Source organism: Engystomops pustulosus, chromosome 7 (assembly GCF_040894005.1).
Source record: "Engystomops pustulosus chromosome 7, aEngPut4.maternal, whole genome shotgun sequence".
NCBI lineage: Eukaryota > Metazoa > Chordata > Amphibia > Anura > Leptodactylidae > Engystomops > Engystomops pustulosus.
Window position 1 is genome coordinate 94,245,793 of NC_092417.1, and position 14,975 is coordinate 94,260,767.

The 14,975-nt window shown below is 42.7% G+C and overlaps 1 protein-coding gene across 2 annotated transcripts in view; it reads left to right on the forward strand.

Moving 5' to 3' along the window:
* Positions 1–14,975, forward strand: part of MLYCD (malonyl-CoA decarboxylase) — a 49,413-nt gene that overhangs the window by 14,052 nt on the left and 20,386 nt on the right. For both annotated transcript variants that reach the window (XR_011848951.1, XM_072117262.1), the window contains exons 2-4: positions 8,644–8,756; positions 10,663–10,819; positions 12,150–12,299. Coding sequence is in view for 1 of the 2 variants with exons in the window: in XM_072117262.1 (XP_071973363.1) it covers positions 8,644–8,756; positions 10,663–10,819; positions 12,150–12,299 (420 nt within the window). In the remaining variant the exon portion in view is untranslated. The remainder of the gene's footprint in view (positions 1–8,643; positions 8,757–10,662; positions 10,820–12,149; positions 12,300–14,975) is intronic.

The window sequence follows — 14,975 nt, forward strand, 5'->3', positions numbered from 1 at the left end:
TCATGTATGTTTCTGACCACATGGGGCCAGAATAGCAGCATGCTTCAATGGAGAGGACTAATAGTCCATGGAGGCTGCTGTGCTCAGATACATGCGGTAGATTTAGCAAATGTTAGGGGTAAGGGACCTTAGATGACATTAACCTGGTGACTGAAGTGCTGAATGGTAAGAGGGATGGGGGGAAGCCGCTGCACTTGGCCTGAGGAGGCCACACTCCCTCTCACTCACAGCTGTATGCAAGGTAAAAGAGCAAAGTAGATTTTTATGGGAATGTGAGAAAAACCTTTTTAGCAGAAACAAGGGTGGCATTCAGTTAATAGGGCTCTATGGGAACCTGTCACTAGCTGTATTTATGAGAAACCTGGTGAATCCCAATTTCCCAACATTGTCAATCCTTTTTTGATGTGGCTATATTGGTTATCACTAAGCTCCTCTGGAAGCAGAACTATGCAGTAGTTACAAGTTTCCAGTGGAGGTCAATACAAGGACTTTATTTTTCACTTTTTAAAATAAATGATCTTTACGTTGTTTCTTCATTGTTTCTGCTAAGTTTCAGAAAATTATGCAACATTTTTTATTTTTTTGGTTGACGCTTTATCTGCGGCCTCTGTGATCATACAAGATCATTTCATCCAACTTGAGTTTGTTTGCTTCAAAGCACAACTTTTACAGAACCAGGCACAGACAGAAGTAAAGATTGTACAATTGCCGTTGCTCTTGTAACTTGGCTCATTACCAGCAATTAACTTGACGACGAAAAATTCCACTTATGATCGGATTCTGACTGTACAGAACCAGGGGGGTGAAGCGACCTTGCTTCTCTCATCCTTGGAAGCTGGTTGTACAGATGCCTTATATATGATATATCCGTATTAGTGTTAGCTGACTTGGGCAGCCTCTTCTGCTGTCATTGGTGTATGAGTGGACCTCACATGAGATTCATGCAATGGACCACATTAACACGTGGACAGGTCATGGGTCTTCCATTGAAACGCATGCAATTGGTAACATACACCCAGTGTTTTGCATATACTCAGTGCCAAACAACAGTTGCTACTAACTGATCGTGTGCGTTTCATTGGAATCTTGCATATGTTCGCATTGGGTTTGCATTGGGTTTCTAAATGCAAATGCAATGCAAACACAATGGGGCTTATTAAGGGTCACGGATCACACTTTCGTCAGTTTGTTCACAGTTTTTAGGATTTGTGCCGGTTTGACAGGTATTTAACAGGGGTTTGCGTCGGCATTGTGTCGCACGCGAGCGGACTGTGGCGCGGCTGGGCTGGCTTTCATGCAACAGAAATTGAGGGACGGGCCGTCGGACAATTTGACTGATTTGGACTGAGTGTGGGATTTAAGTTTCAAATTGTGTCGCAAGGATATCAGGTGCACGATCTTAGTGAATCGTGGCACAGTGCATGATCGTCGGACAATTCTGTGAACTCCTCGGACCAGGTAAATGAATGTGTGAATGCAGCCTCACATTTGTGTAGGTATGTAGGATAAGCCTAAAAAAATCATACATACTGCTTATAAAGGGGTAATCCAGGAATCGGCATAATTCATATAAAAATGGATCCTTATGTAATTAGTTGTTATTTAAAATTCTGCTCCCCTTAGCAGAACAATGCTGCTGACCTGCACTGTAACAAAGTATTAAAATGCTACTGGTCCTCTAATCAGTCCGTCCTGAATTTTGTTAGATTCATTTATCTATAACATCATGGGTTTTTGTATCATAAGTTCATATTCCTGGAATAGCCCTTTAACCGGTTCGCGACCACCCGCCGTGTATTCACGGCGGCGGTCGCGTCGCGCTGCATGGAGAGGGCTCACGGGCTGAGCCCTCTCCATAGCCGGTAAGTCTTTGCTGCATATTGCAGCAAAGACTTACCGGTAACATCCGCGATCGGTGCTACCGAGGCTATTTCGTTTTAACCCCTTCATTACAATGTGCTGATCGCACATTGTAATGAATGAGTTAGAAAATCCCCATATACTGCCTTACTGTAGTATGGCAGTATATGATAGGATCGATCAGACAACCTAGGGTTAAAGTACCCTAGGGAGTCTGAAAAATAGTATAAATAAAAAAAAAAAAAAGTTAAAAAAAAAAAATTATAATAAAAAAACCTAAAATTTCGTATCACCCCCCTTTCCCTAGAACTGACATAAATATAAATAAACAGTAAAAATCATAAACACATCAGGTATCGACGCGTCCGAAAATGCCCGATCTATCAAAATATGATAACGGTTTTTCAATGCGTTTAACCCCGTAACGGAAAATAGCGCCCAAAGTCGAAAATGGCACTTTTTTGCCATTTTGAAAAATCTAAAATAATCTATAAAAAGTGATCAAAAGGTCGTACAGTCCTAAAAATGATATCATTGAAAATATTATCAAATTTCGCAAAAAATGACACCACCCACAGCTCCGTACACCAAAGTATAAAAAAGTTATTAGCGCCAGAAGTTGGCAAAATCAAAAAAAATATTTTTGTACAGGAGGTTTTAATTTTTGTAAATGTATGAAAACATTATAAAACCTATACAAATTTGGTATCCCCTTAATCGTACCGACCCAAAGAATAAAGTAGACATGTCATTTGGGGCGCTCAGTGAAAGACGTAATATCCAAGCCCACAAGAAAATGGCGCAAATGCGTTTTTTCACCATTTTCATTGCATTTGGAATTTTTTTCCCGCTTCCGAGTACATGGCATGGAATATTTAATACCATCATTATGAAGTGCAATTTGTTACGCAGAAAACAAGCCGTCACACAGCTCTTTACGTGTAAAAATAAAAAAGTTATAGATTTTTGAAGGTGGGGAGTAAAAAATGGACATGAAAAAACAGGAAAGGGCCCGGTCCTTAACCGGTTAATAAAGTTTTATTAGCTAAAACTGTAGTGGATGCAGCAGGGTGTACTAGGATGCATTCACATGGTTTGGTAAAAATTGAGCACAGTAGAGAAATTGCTTATACTTTTTATGTAGTTGTGTGTATTTTATTTTTTTATACATAGACCTGTAAATCTTCAGTAGTCAACAGGTACAAACGTTTAAATAGAAACACATCTGCAATTGGGCAAGCTCCTTCTCCGTAGCCTATGTGATGCGGGTGAATGTGGCCTAAGGCCGCGGTCACACGTACCGCTAGGCGTCCGTCATAACACGACGCTAGCGCACAGGTCCTCGCCCCAGGGCGATTGTTAAGCCGATCGCATGCGTTTCTCTGGAAACGCATGTGCGTTCGGGCCGAGGACCTCCCCCTGTGAGCTAGCGTCGCGTTATGACGGACTCCTAGCGGTACGTGTGACCATGGCCTAAGTATGCTGTCACAAGGTGCATTTACGGGCTCTTCTTGGTGCATTTTTAAACGTACTAAAAACACGTTTTTGTATTTTTATCATGAGTTTGGATGCTTTTTTTTTTTTAATTTCTGGAAGTATAAGAAGCTATATTAACATTTTCCCAGCGGCTTAAACCAGCCAAAGGCATGGTAAACATGCAAATAGCATGCGTTTTTTCTGCATTGAAAAACTCACCCAGAAAGGACCAGGAACGCTCCGTGTGGCAGAACCCGACGCCACACACGCCGTTTTGAGGACATTTTGAAGCAGTCCGTTAAAAAACTGCATGCGTTTTTGACTTGTTTTAATTAAGATAACTGGTAAAACCGGTCAAAAACGGATGAGTTTTCAAAAACGCATGCAGTTTTTAACAGGCTTCTTAAAACGGCCCAAAAACTGGTTCAAAACGTTACGTGCACCGCCGGCCTCAGGGTGATGCCACACATGGCGTTTTTAGTCTGTTTTTAAGCATGCGTTTTCAGTCCGTTAAAAAAGGTGTGCGTTTTAAAAATGCATGGGTTTCCAATTATTAAGATAATTGGGAAAAATGGACAAAAACGGTCCAAAAACACATGCGATGCACATGTGTGCCACCACCTTCAGGGTAATTTTCCTGTGAGCGCGCCATAAATCTTGCTGTTCTTCCTTTGAATGATCTAAATGCTGTAAATGAAGTGAAATTATCACTCATGCTCTGTGCAAACACATCCAAATGGACATTTAAACCCCCCTGTACCTGTATGCTCCTTTATTTCTTGTATTAAAAATGAACCTTTATCCTTGCACCCGTCTCCCAAATGTTTAATAGCTCGGCTTTAGTGTTGGCATGTTTCTTTTCAGCATGATACAATATTGCTGGGGTCAATGCACTGCGCGTAAAGCTAATGGGAAATGTGAAAGCGCTGAATGGTAGCGGCAGCCTGTTGTTGTGAGTATTTAATGTTGCACAATGTAAGGAAGCAGTTGGCATACTGGTATTTTATTTCTATTTACGCTACTGAACTCTACTAATCTCCTTCCTATATTGTTCTCTGTCCATTTGCATTTGGAAAATGGCTTTTTCCATTCCCTTATCTCTTTTGAGAACACAGCCTCTTGATGTGAAAGCACCCCAAGGTACACACAATTAAATCTTTTCAGATTTAATTGAGGCCAGGCACACGCGAAATGGAAAACATATTTTCTCAGCTCGGTTTGGAGATGTAAACTCCTCCAAGGAGGCTGATAAACAAGCCGGAGCATTTGCCTTATTTTAGGGTGTATTAATGAAATATATATTTTATATAAGATTATTTCAGTGAAATGTATTTGTGGTAATTACACTCCTGAAAATGCAGCTTGTTGAAGTCTCTGCTTCTTACTGAATGAATAAGTTGGCTCATTAATATTCACTAGGTGGCTTGTGCAGAATCTCTTGTATAACATAGGGGCTCCTTTAGCACTTGTGAGGTGAATACAGCTTGAGACATAGCTTAGGAGTTCATTATGACTGCGTACAACCTCTGTATTACAGTAGGAATTACTATTTGGCGCGGTACACTGAGCCTGTCCATGACTCTGTTACTACCAATAATGATTAGTTTTGACTGCTTTTCTAGTTTTTAGCATTTGGCTCCTTTGTTTTCAAGACGCAGATGACAACAAATAGAGAGGTGTTGCTCCTCCTCTCCATCAAAAGTGCATCTGAAAACCGGAACGTGTGGACACACCCTTAGGGTGCTGCCACACGTCGCGTTCTTGGACAGTTTTTAAATAGACTGAAAACGAATGCATTTTAAGACGGACATGTTCTTGTAAGCTTACCATCTGTTTGCGTGTTTTTCTTTGAAGTTATGACTCTATATGGACTGGAATCCTACTTGAGCACCCCCAATTACACAGGCTATTCTAAATATGGCATACCGGGGGATACACGCCTTGGCATGTCCAGCTCCCCACCCCAACACTAAGGGTGATGCCTCACGTTAGCGTTCTGATCCCATTTTGTAATGGAATGAAAGCGCACTGGGGCGGCCCGTGGCCTATTGCATATGCATTTGTACGCAAACGCATGCAATCGGCAATCAACGCTTGGTGTCTCTCGCATTTACACAATACAAGGCACCGGGCACTGATTGGCGATCACATGCGTTTGCATAGAAGCGCATATGCGATTCGCCGTGGGCCGGCCCGTTGCGCTTTGATTCCATTACAATACAGAATCAAAACGCTAACGTGTGGCATCACACTTATTGGAAAAGTGGCTTGCAGGTGGGAAACACTCAGACTTGCATACGAGGTATGATACATTACCCCCATTGATGTTCAAGGCAACCAGAGGTCGCACTAACATTTTTCCAGAAGGGTAATAATACTCCTCTCACCATTTTTGAGGAGTATTTTAGCTGAGGAGGAGTATGGAATTTTCAGTTAATACAAATATATAACTCCAAGTTGTATAAATTGTTAATAGCCAGCCCCAAACCCCCCTACCTCCCCACACTGAGCAGGCTGAGGCTGCCGCCTCTAAATTTATTTCATTTATTTTTGGGGGGTTGAGGGCATAACACTTTTTTTTTTACACGGTTTATTTTTTACTAGATAGTCCTTCCCAAAAACATAAGCCTTCTGACCAATGCACTTGCGTTCACTAACTAGCAAGATGTGTTTGGCCGCAATAAAGTTGTTACTTAGTGAGCACAAGTGTTTTGGTTCAGGGAGGATTTTTTTCAATACAATGTGAAAACATTGGGGTCTTTGAGGTATTTATTTATTTTATCCCTTACTTGAAATGCCTGGATCATTGTACAAGCACTGTCACCTCCTATGTCCCCTATTCCTCATAGATTGTAAGCTCTTATGGCCATTGTACAAGCACTGTCATCTCCTGTGTCCTCTCCTCCTCATAGATTGTAAGCTCTTATGGCCATTGTACAAGCATTGTCACCTCCTGTGTCCCCTCCTCCTCATAGATTGTAAGCTCTTGTGACCATTGTACAAGCACTGTCATCTCCTGTGTCCTCTCCTCCTCATAGATTGTAAGCTCTTGTGACCATTGTACAAGCAATGTCATCTCCTGTGTCCTCTCCTCCTCATAGATTGTAAGCTCTTGTGACCATTGTACAAGCAATGTTATCTCCTGTGTCCTCTCCTCCTCATAGATTGTAAGCTCTTGTGACCATTGTACAAGCACTGTCATCTCCTGTGTCCTCTCCTCCTCATAGATTGTAAGCTCTTGTGACCATTGTACAAGCACTGTCATCTCCTGTGTCCTCTCCTCCTCATAGATTGTAAGCTCTTGTGACCATTGTACAAGCACTGTCACCTCCTGTGTCACCTCCTCCTCATAGATTGTAAGCTCTTATGGCCATTTTACAAGCACTGTCACCTCCTGTGTCACCTCCTCCTCATAGATTGTAAGCTCTTATGGCCATTGTACAAGCATTGTCACCTCCTGTGTCCCCTCCTCCTCATAGATTGTTAGCTCTTGTGACCATTGTACAAGCACTGTCACCTTCTGTGTCCCCTCCTCCTCATAGATTGTAAGCTCTTGTGACCATTGTACAAGCACTGTCACCTCCTGTGTCCCCTCCATCCTCATAGATTGTAAGCTCTTGTGACCATTGGACAAGCACTTTCACCTCCTGCCCCCCCCCCCCCCTCCCTCAGTTTGTAAGCTCTTGTGACCATTGTAAGATCACTGTCCCCTCCTGTGTCTCATGCAGTCCACCCATGCATAGAACCTCAATCATAACTATTTTGTACTTTATTGAATACATCTTATGTCAGGCTCAGGTAACCAGTATTAATCAATTGAACTCCCTGGGAATAGGTCAGTCACACAAACCTGTGAGACCACAGCAGACACAGGACCCCCACCACAGCAGGCACAGGACCACCACCACAGATAACAACAAACTCCTTTGGAATCAAGCGCTTCTCCACTCTCCTTCTAGCTCTCAGACTTTGCCAAGTCTGCTAGTGCGCGTGTGCAGCTGTATATATTAGAACTAGAGAGACAGGTCAGGAGAGGAGGAGGAGCTGAGACCCCTGTAAAGGTCACATGTCCTGTCCTCCTGCTTGTGCTTGCCCCGCCCCTTTTTAGTGTAATGTGATTCCCCTGCTGCTCCCTATATGTGAAATGAGCTTGGAGAAGACAGTGACCGGCAGCAGTGAGTGTTCAGGGGGCGTGGCTTCATCTTCCCTTCTGCCGGCAGAAGCAGAGACCTCTCTGCAGTGTAGTGGGTCCATGTGCACGTGACTGCTCTGTGCGCTCCGCTGTCCGCTCTGCTCCTTACACACGAGCAGGCGGCAGCTGCACATCACTACTGCGGAGAGCCAGCGCTTTTACAAGAAAATCACCAAGCGTATTTATACGCTTGGTGGTTTTTTTGGAGAGTATATCAGCCTCTGCATGCGTCATAGACGCTTGTAGAGGCGTTATCGCGATCTCTGAAGGCAACACATTCTTTTTGCAAAATACAACTTGACTTCTGCTGGCGAATGTGCCAGGAACAGTTCTGTTACCTGTCTCCTGCCTCCAAAGAATGTATATACACTTCTGTCCGACTGTATTTTTAGATATAGTTAGTTGAATATGTTCAGTCTATACTTTCATATGTGTTAATTCTTTTTTTTTTTTGGGCTTTTTTCAAAAGGAACTATTCTGTTAACAAGGAACTTAGCGAGAAAGGAAAAAGAAACCCCACTAAGTTACATCTTTGACGCCCCATTGTGCCCTTGTTGAAGTGGTTGACCTGTCACCATTTTACTTTGTGCTCGGTAGCTAGCAAAATGTTATGGCTTTATAAAGCAGACAAATAGGTTAAGCGCTGACATTTGTGTCTTCGGGCTTCAGAAGTTCCAGCTGATTTTATAATTGGAGGAAAGCGAAGGCTTGTGAGGATTTACAGGTTGGACAGGAAGGGAGGGGGTAAACTTTATAGGACAGTGCCTGCTTTTAAGGAGCTTTTAAAGAAATATGCCTCCACGCTAATATTGGGATTTGCTACTGTTTGGTGTTCATATAGTCCACATGGACTTGCACATTGATGTGCATTACTATATGTATATGTAACATTGTACAAGGCTCATCTATATTCTTCTTGCTATATGGTTTTATATGTTGCTCATCTGCGCATGTTGTGCATCCCATTAAGAAGTGTAACTGTATAGCTGCATTGATAGTGCTACCCATTTTGGAGTCTATGGTTGGCTCTACCATCCTGATTTATGCTGATTTTTGGTTCTACAAAATAAAGCATAAGAGTTTTAAAAGTATTTTTTTCCATTTTGTTCCTCTAGGAGATGAATGGGATACTGAAGAGCATGCTGTCTGAATGGTTCTCCATAGGATTTCTAAACCTGGAGAGGATAACCTGGCAGTCACCCTGCGAGGTCCTGCAGAAGATTAGTGAGTAAGTGTCCTCCAGTCTATGCAATAACCTCTCCTTATAGGAAATCTACCATCAAAATTTATCATGATAAATGAGGGGAACTTGCCCATAGACCCAAGCATGTGACTGTGGTAATCTTCTTATACTTGATATCCATGTCCTCCTTTCTTCTAAAAGCAACATTTAAAATATGCTAATTAGATAGCCTGAGGGGCTACCATAGTAACCCTGTGATCTGGCTTTACAGACTGTTACACTGCCACACCCTCCCCCTGCTCCCTCTGCACTTGTGCAGTAAGAACTGTCTACATGATTATAAAAAGTTTATTTTAGAAGGAAGGAGGTCTTTGATACCAAATATAAGATGACCACAGTCAAAGTGCCTGGATCTATGGGTAGGTGACCCTGCTTTATCATGCCTGATTTTGAAGGTATTCCCTTTCCTTTAAAGTCAACTACTTTGAAAATACATTTCCCCAAAAGGCATTTCAACAGTATCATAGTAGTTAAGGATGAAAAAAATTGTCAGTCCATAAAGTTCAACGTATAAATCCTACAGTGAGGATCTAACAGATAGCGAAACATTGCAAGGCTGATACCAATTGGGCTTCCTGACCCAAAATTGTCAGTCAGAATGACACTTCTGGGGAGATTTATATAGGTACAATATATCTGTTTTGTAGCAGACCTTGTGTTTCCTAATTTGCCTGGATAATTGGTATTCATCGATTTACCGTATATACTCGAGTATAAGCCGACCCGAGTATAAGCCGAGACCCCTAATTTTACCACACAAAAAAATGGGAAAACCTATTGACTCGAGTATAAGCCGAGGGTGTAGTATACAGCCAGCTAGCCCCCTGTAGTATACAACCAGCCAGCCCCTGCAGTATACAGCCTGTCCCAAGTAGTATACAATCAGCCTGCCCCCATGAAGTATACAGCCTGCCCCCATGAAGTATACAGCCTGCCCCCATGAAGTATACAGCCTGCCCCCATGAAGTATACAGCCTGCCCCCAAAAAGTATACAGCCTGCCCCCAAAAAGTATACAGCCTGCCCCCAGTATGCCTAGCGAATAATAAAAAAAATAAACTTAATACTCACCCTCACGATACTCACCTTTGATGCTTAGTGGCGGCTCCCGATCCTCTGCGGCGGCTTCTTTCTTCTATCTTCACGTGCCGGCAGTCGCGTCCATGCGACTTGCCGGCGGGCGCACAGTGCGATGCGGCGGTGTCGCCGCTGATGACGTCATCAGCGGCGACACCGCTACATCATATTGTGCGCCCGCCGGCAAGTCGCATAAACGCGACTGCCGGCACGTGAAGAGAGAAGCCGCCGCAGAGGACCGGGAGCTGCCGCCGAGGACCGGGAGCCAGAGGGTGAGTATTAATTTTTTTTTTAATTAACTCGTGTATAAGCCGAGATGAGGTTTTTCAGCACATTTTTTGTGCTGAAAAACTCGGCTTATACACGAGTATATACGGTATATATCAGTAGACCTGTGCGGAGTAGAACTAGACCGTCTTATGCTGCACCAGATTTATCACTGTCTGATGTTGAATTATACATCTGGAGTTGTTTTAGACTGTTGAATCGTACTTTGCACCTCCTATAAGTTGGTGCAGTTCAAAGCACATTTTTTGATGTACAGACTTTTTGCTGTGAAGCCATGTCCCCTATTCTTAAGGCTACCCTTAATAAATATGGTGCCAGGCATTGCAGTTTTGTTGCAAGTTAATCCAGAATTCTTGTGCAGAAAGCTTGATAAATCTCCCACCTTGAAACAACCAGTACCTAGGCAAGGTCTAACAGACACCAGTCTGTACGTGGTGATCTCTCTGTAGATATGGTTGGCTTTGAACTGTCTTGTTTGGAATTTGTGGCGTAAAGAGAAGGAATGATGTTGATGGCTTTCCGTACAGGTATGAGGCCGTGCATCCTGTCAGAAACTGGACAGACATGAAGCGTAGAGTTGGGCCTTACAGGAGATGCTTTACCTTCACCCATAGCTCAATGCCCGGTGAACCCCTCATTGTGTTACATGTAGGACTGATGCAGAACATTTTGGGTAATATTCAGGTGAGTGCATGTTACTTGATGTATCCTGCTTTAATTTAGAAAGGTTTTAATTCTAAATCGTATATGACCTGCCTGACTTCTTTAGATAGGGATATGTATATAAGTTTCATACATCCCAAAATAAACCGGTTAACCTATCTTGCGTGTTCTGCTCTGATTTCTCCAGTTTGCATCTGGCAATAATTCTATGGAGCTGTATTGACATTTCATTACCCTGGTGACACTATAGGATGTTAGTCCAGATACTGTGACTGTGGACTAGGGCTCTGAGGGGCAATACCAGAGCCCCTCAATGTTTCAGCTTCATAGGCAATCCCCCTCCTCCCCCACTTGGTGCTGGATTACACGAGGCAGAGGGAAGGCATAGCTAAAGTCCTGTGCATCTACATCAACCTACTAGACCCAATTCTATCCCTCGTTAAACCAGGGTCAGTATATAAGACAGGATAGAAGATTTTGAATGGAAACTAAAAATGTGTACAATTTGCCACAATATAGGAATTTTATTTCAGAGGAGAAGGTAGTTCTATACTGTCCGTAATAATTGGATGCATTCACTAGATCGTAAACCTAGCGTCCTTACCATAAATAAATCTGTGAGCATTCAATGTGGTATTGAAGGGGTTTAATTGTCTAAAATAAAACGGCAGCACACTCCGCAATTATAGCAGCAGGAAGCCCGCAGATAGCGAGCGCCACTCAAATCTCTGATTTAATAAGAAGCCTTTGAAAATAATGAAACCAAAGTGTTGCTAATTTGACAAGATGCTGACTTCACCCCTGGAAGTTGCAGTGAGTCAGGTGTGAGCTGACTGTGTGCTCCCTGCTGCGAGGCTGGCACCCGGGGATTACTGCCGAGTCCCAGTGTTTTATTATAATAGAGGCCACAAACCGGAGAGATCAGCCGAATGAAAACTTCATGGTGTTGACTCATTTGTGCAACCTCTTTGATTGCAGATAATGGTCATAGAAAGTGTATACACCTCTCATCTCTGAGCAGAAATCCATTTGTTGTGCATGTGCCTGGACAGTTATTGACTGGGGATAAATTGCCTAAATAATGAAGCTTTTTAGAGTTGTAAGTATAGTATTTATCATCTATAGTAGATAAGGAGCTCCACAAGATTATAGGGCCTTTCTTATACTTGGCATCCCTGGGACTAACTTGCTTCCTCATTTACACGGAAAAGAATATGCAAATGCTTTTGACTCCCCATTCCCAGCATGCCCCTGAATAGATTTTGTCTGTGATCTTTTAACTTCTGATTTTTCAAAACTTTTTGCATGTAATGTTAATTTTTAGTTTTTTACTTTCCTCTCTGCTGCTTAGGCAATAGTGAAAGAAGTTCCTTCATCCGAGGCCGAGGATGGAAATAAGATCAAGTCAGCCATTTTCTACTCCATTAGTTTGACGCAGCAAGGTCTTCAAGGTGTAGAACTGGGCAATTATCTCATCAAGAGAGTAGTAAAGGAATTGCAGGTTGGTAAAGTTATGCAAATATGTTAGGTTGTACACCTATTGGGTTTATGTTGATTTATTGGATCCCTTGTATTTTTGGAGCTAGTGCTAAAAATATCCTTACAGATGCTACATCTCCTTGGCTTCTGTATATAGTACAAGAGACAATGCTGTAGGATATGTGATTCTCTCCAGGAGGCTAGGTATCCGAGCAGCTAGTATATTGATAAGAGTAGCATGGATCACGGCAAGTCCGTTCATTTACTTAGGAGTGAATCTTTCTATGTAGTGTATTCAATGTAGTTTTACAGTGTTGCTGGGCACTGTGGTCGGTCTGTGATATCTTGCCTGGATGTGGTCTGTTTATTCAGGGGGGAACGTTTTCTCGAGCCTTAGGCCTAACAGTCTAGCAGGGAATCAGACATGTCGACACCCTCCCAAGGTGTAATGTAGCGCAGTTACAGCCTGACTAGATGAAGTTACCTTCTGTGCATGTGTATTGTTTATGTAAATTTACATCTGCCAATCTCAAGGTTAAGAAGATTGTAACTTGACTTTTTAGCCACAGAAATTGAGGCTTGTATATATTTGGTACTGTTTTAAAGTGACGGGTTCCCTTTTAAATAGCCAATATTTATTTGCAATGACATCCCTCCTTCTCTTCTAAGCACAGACCATTATAAAGGCTGGAGAACTTCTTTTCAGCCTCCTATATTTTGGACAAATATTTTTCAGCTTTGGATAATCTCTTCACAATGTTGACTAAAGGGTGAAAAGCGCAGTACGTTTTCAATTACACAACACCTATTTGCTAAAATTGCCTCTGCACTGTCTGGAAGGCTTTTTCACTTGCCTTGGTTTATTTCTGCAATCCTCACAGTCTCGCTCCACAATTAAGGAGGCCCCCGGTGCGTTAACCTTCTGCGTAGAGCTGAAGCCCATGTCTGCGCTTTATATTGGCTTTTGTATATACACGCGCGGCACAATGCCATACACCGATCTGCAGCCATTACTGAACTACACACAGGACTTTCAACTCGGCTGCAGGAATTTTCAGAGACTAATGGTAATTCTTTCCTTGCAATTTTGCCCAATTATTGGCCTCTGTAAGTGCATGCGTAATCTCCTCGCCGTTATTCAGTAAACAGACTGCCTTTATTTGTTTCTCTCCAGAACATTTGTGCTTTGCTGTTAACTAAATGTTTTTTTTTTTTTCTGGAGGCTTTTTATTTAGGATTATTTGTACTGCTTAATGTTACCTCTATGGACTACACCGCATTAGCGGCTCATAGGATATTCCGGGAATATACGGCTGGGGCATTGCTGTCTGCAGCCGAAACCTTGCAGCTCAGAACAGTTTTCTCGCTCCTGTCATATTTTAGGTCAAGATAGATTTACACACATTTTTAGAGCGTCCTGCAAAAATATATAGCATCTTTTATGGGAATTTTTGATTTTGACTAAATGGTTAACCCAGACTGTATAAGTACATACAAAAGAAATTATGTTAACCCTTTCCAGTTTATATGCTTATTAGTTTTTGCTAATACAAAGCTGTATGAGGCGGTGTTGGTGTTTTATTTATTTATTTTTGTAACAAATTGTACTTCCTATAGTCAGAATTTTAATATTCCAAACCTTATACTTCAAGAGGCATACAATGTTTTTATAAATGCGAACACGGTCCTGCTGGGCTGGATACTACAGGTGAATTTCAAGGACGAGGAGGTATTCTCCTGACATAGAGCACATCATCCGCCTCCGATGGTGAAGTGAAGAATAGGACTTTTTTTCTCATGGATGACACTTAAACGTGCTGGAAAAGCCATAGCATACGGGATCTGTAGGCTCTCAACTTTTGAAGGGCTGCAGAAACATCCAGAAACAGAAAAACATTGCTGTTCTAGAAATGACGCCGACACATCTGACAGCTCCTAAAGTGGCATCTCCATCTTTACTGCAGAGTATACGCGATAACGTGGGGTGCAGGTGTGCTCCTGGAGCAGGTGGTCTGGTAGGGACCCGATGAGTCCTTTCAACAGCATATAAAGTAGACACACATAGGCAAGGCAATACTTCCTTTAACCACTTTTCCATAAAAAGGATGGGATCAGCTTCTTCAGCTCTCTCCGGTAGTCCAAAGACACTAGCATTATTTCTCTGCAGATCATCCAATTTCTGCAGCTTTCTCTAGCGCAGCAATCTGAGCTGGTACTGGGGCATTGTTATCTTCTATGTTCAAGATTCGTTCCTCTGTATCTTTGAAGCAGTCTCTCAGTTTATGCATATCCTACCTGGGAAGTCTGGTAATCTACGCGGATCTCATCTATTTTTGTAGTTAGTGAGACAGTGGACTGCTGTATATCCACAAGGAGCTGTGCAGGAAGCTCCTTCAGTGTCAGCTCTGGCTCTCCATCAGAGGCTGGAGGGTTTTCAGGGGCCGAGGCTGCAGCTGTGGCCTGCGCACTTGGCAGAGCCATTGAGCCATCTTGGGGCTCCGGCCTGGCATATTCTTTAGGGCTCTCAGCAGCAGCAGAGGTGTGTATAATATCATGCTACTCAGCCCGCGAGAGAAGGATCGTCTGCCCCGTTTCCCAGGTATGATGGCAGTCCAGTTTCAGCAGGGTTATAGCGAGCCTGGAAGCGGAACTCTTTTCAGATGCGTGCGCTCGTGCCGAAGTCAGGCCACGCCTTTTG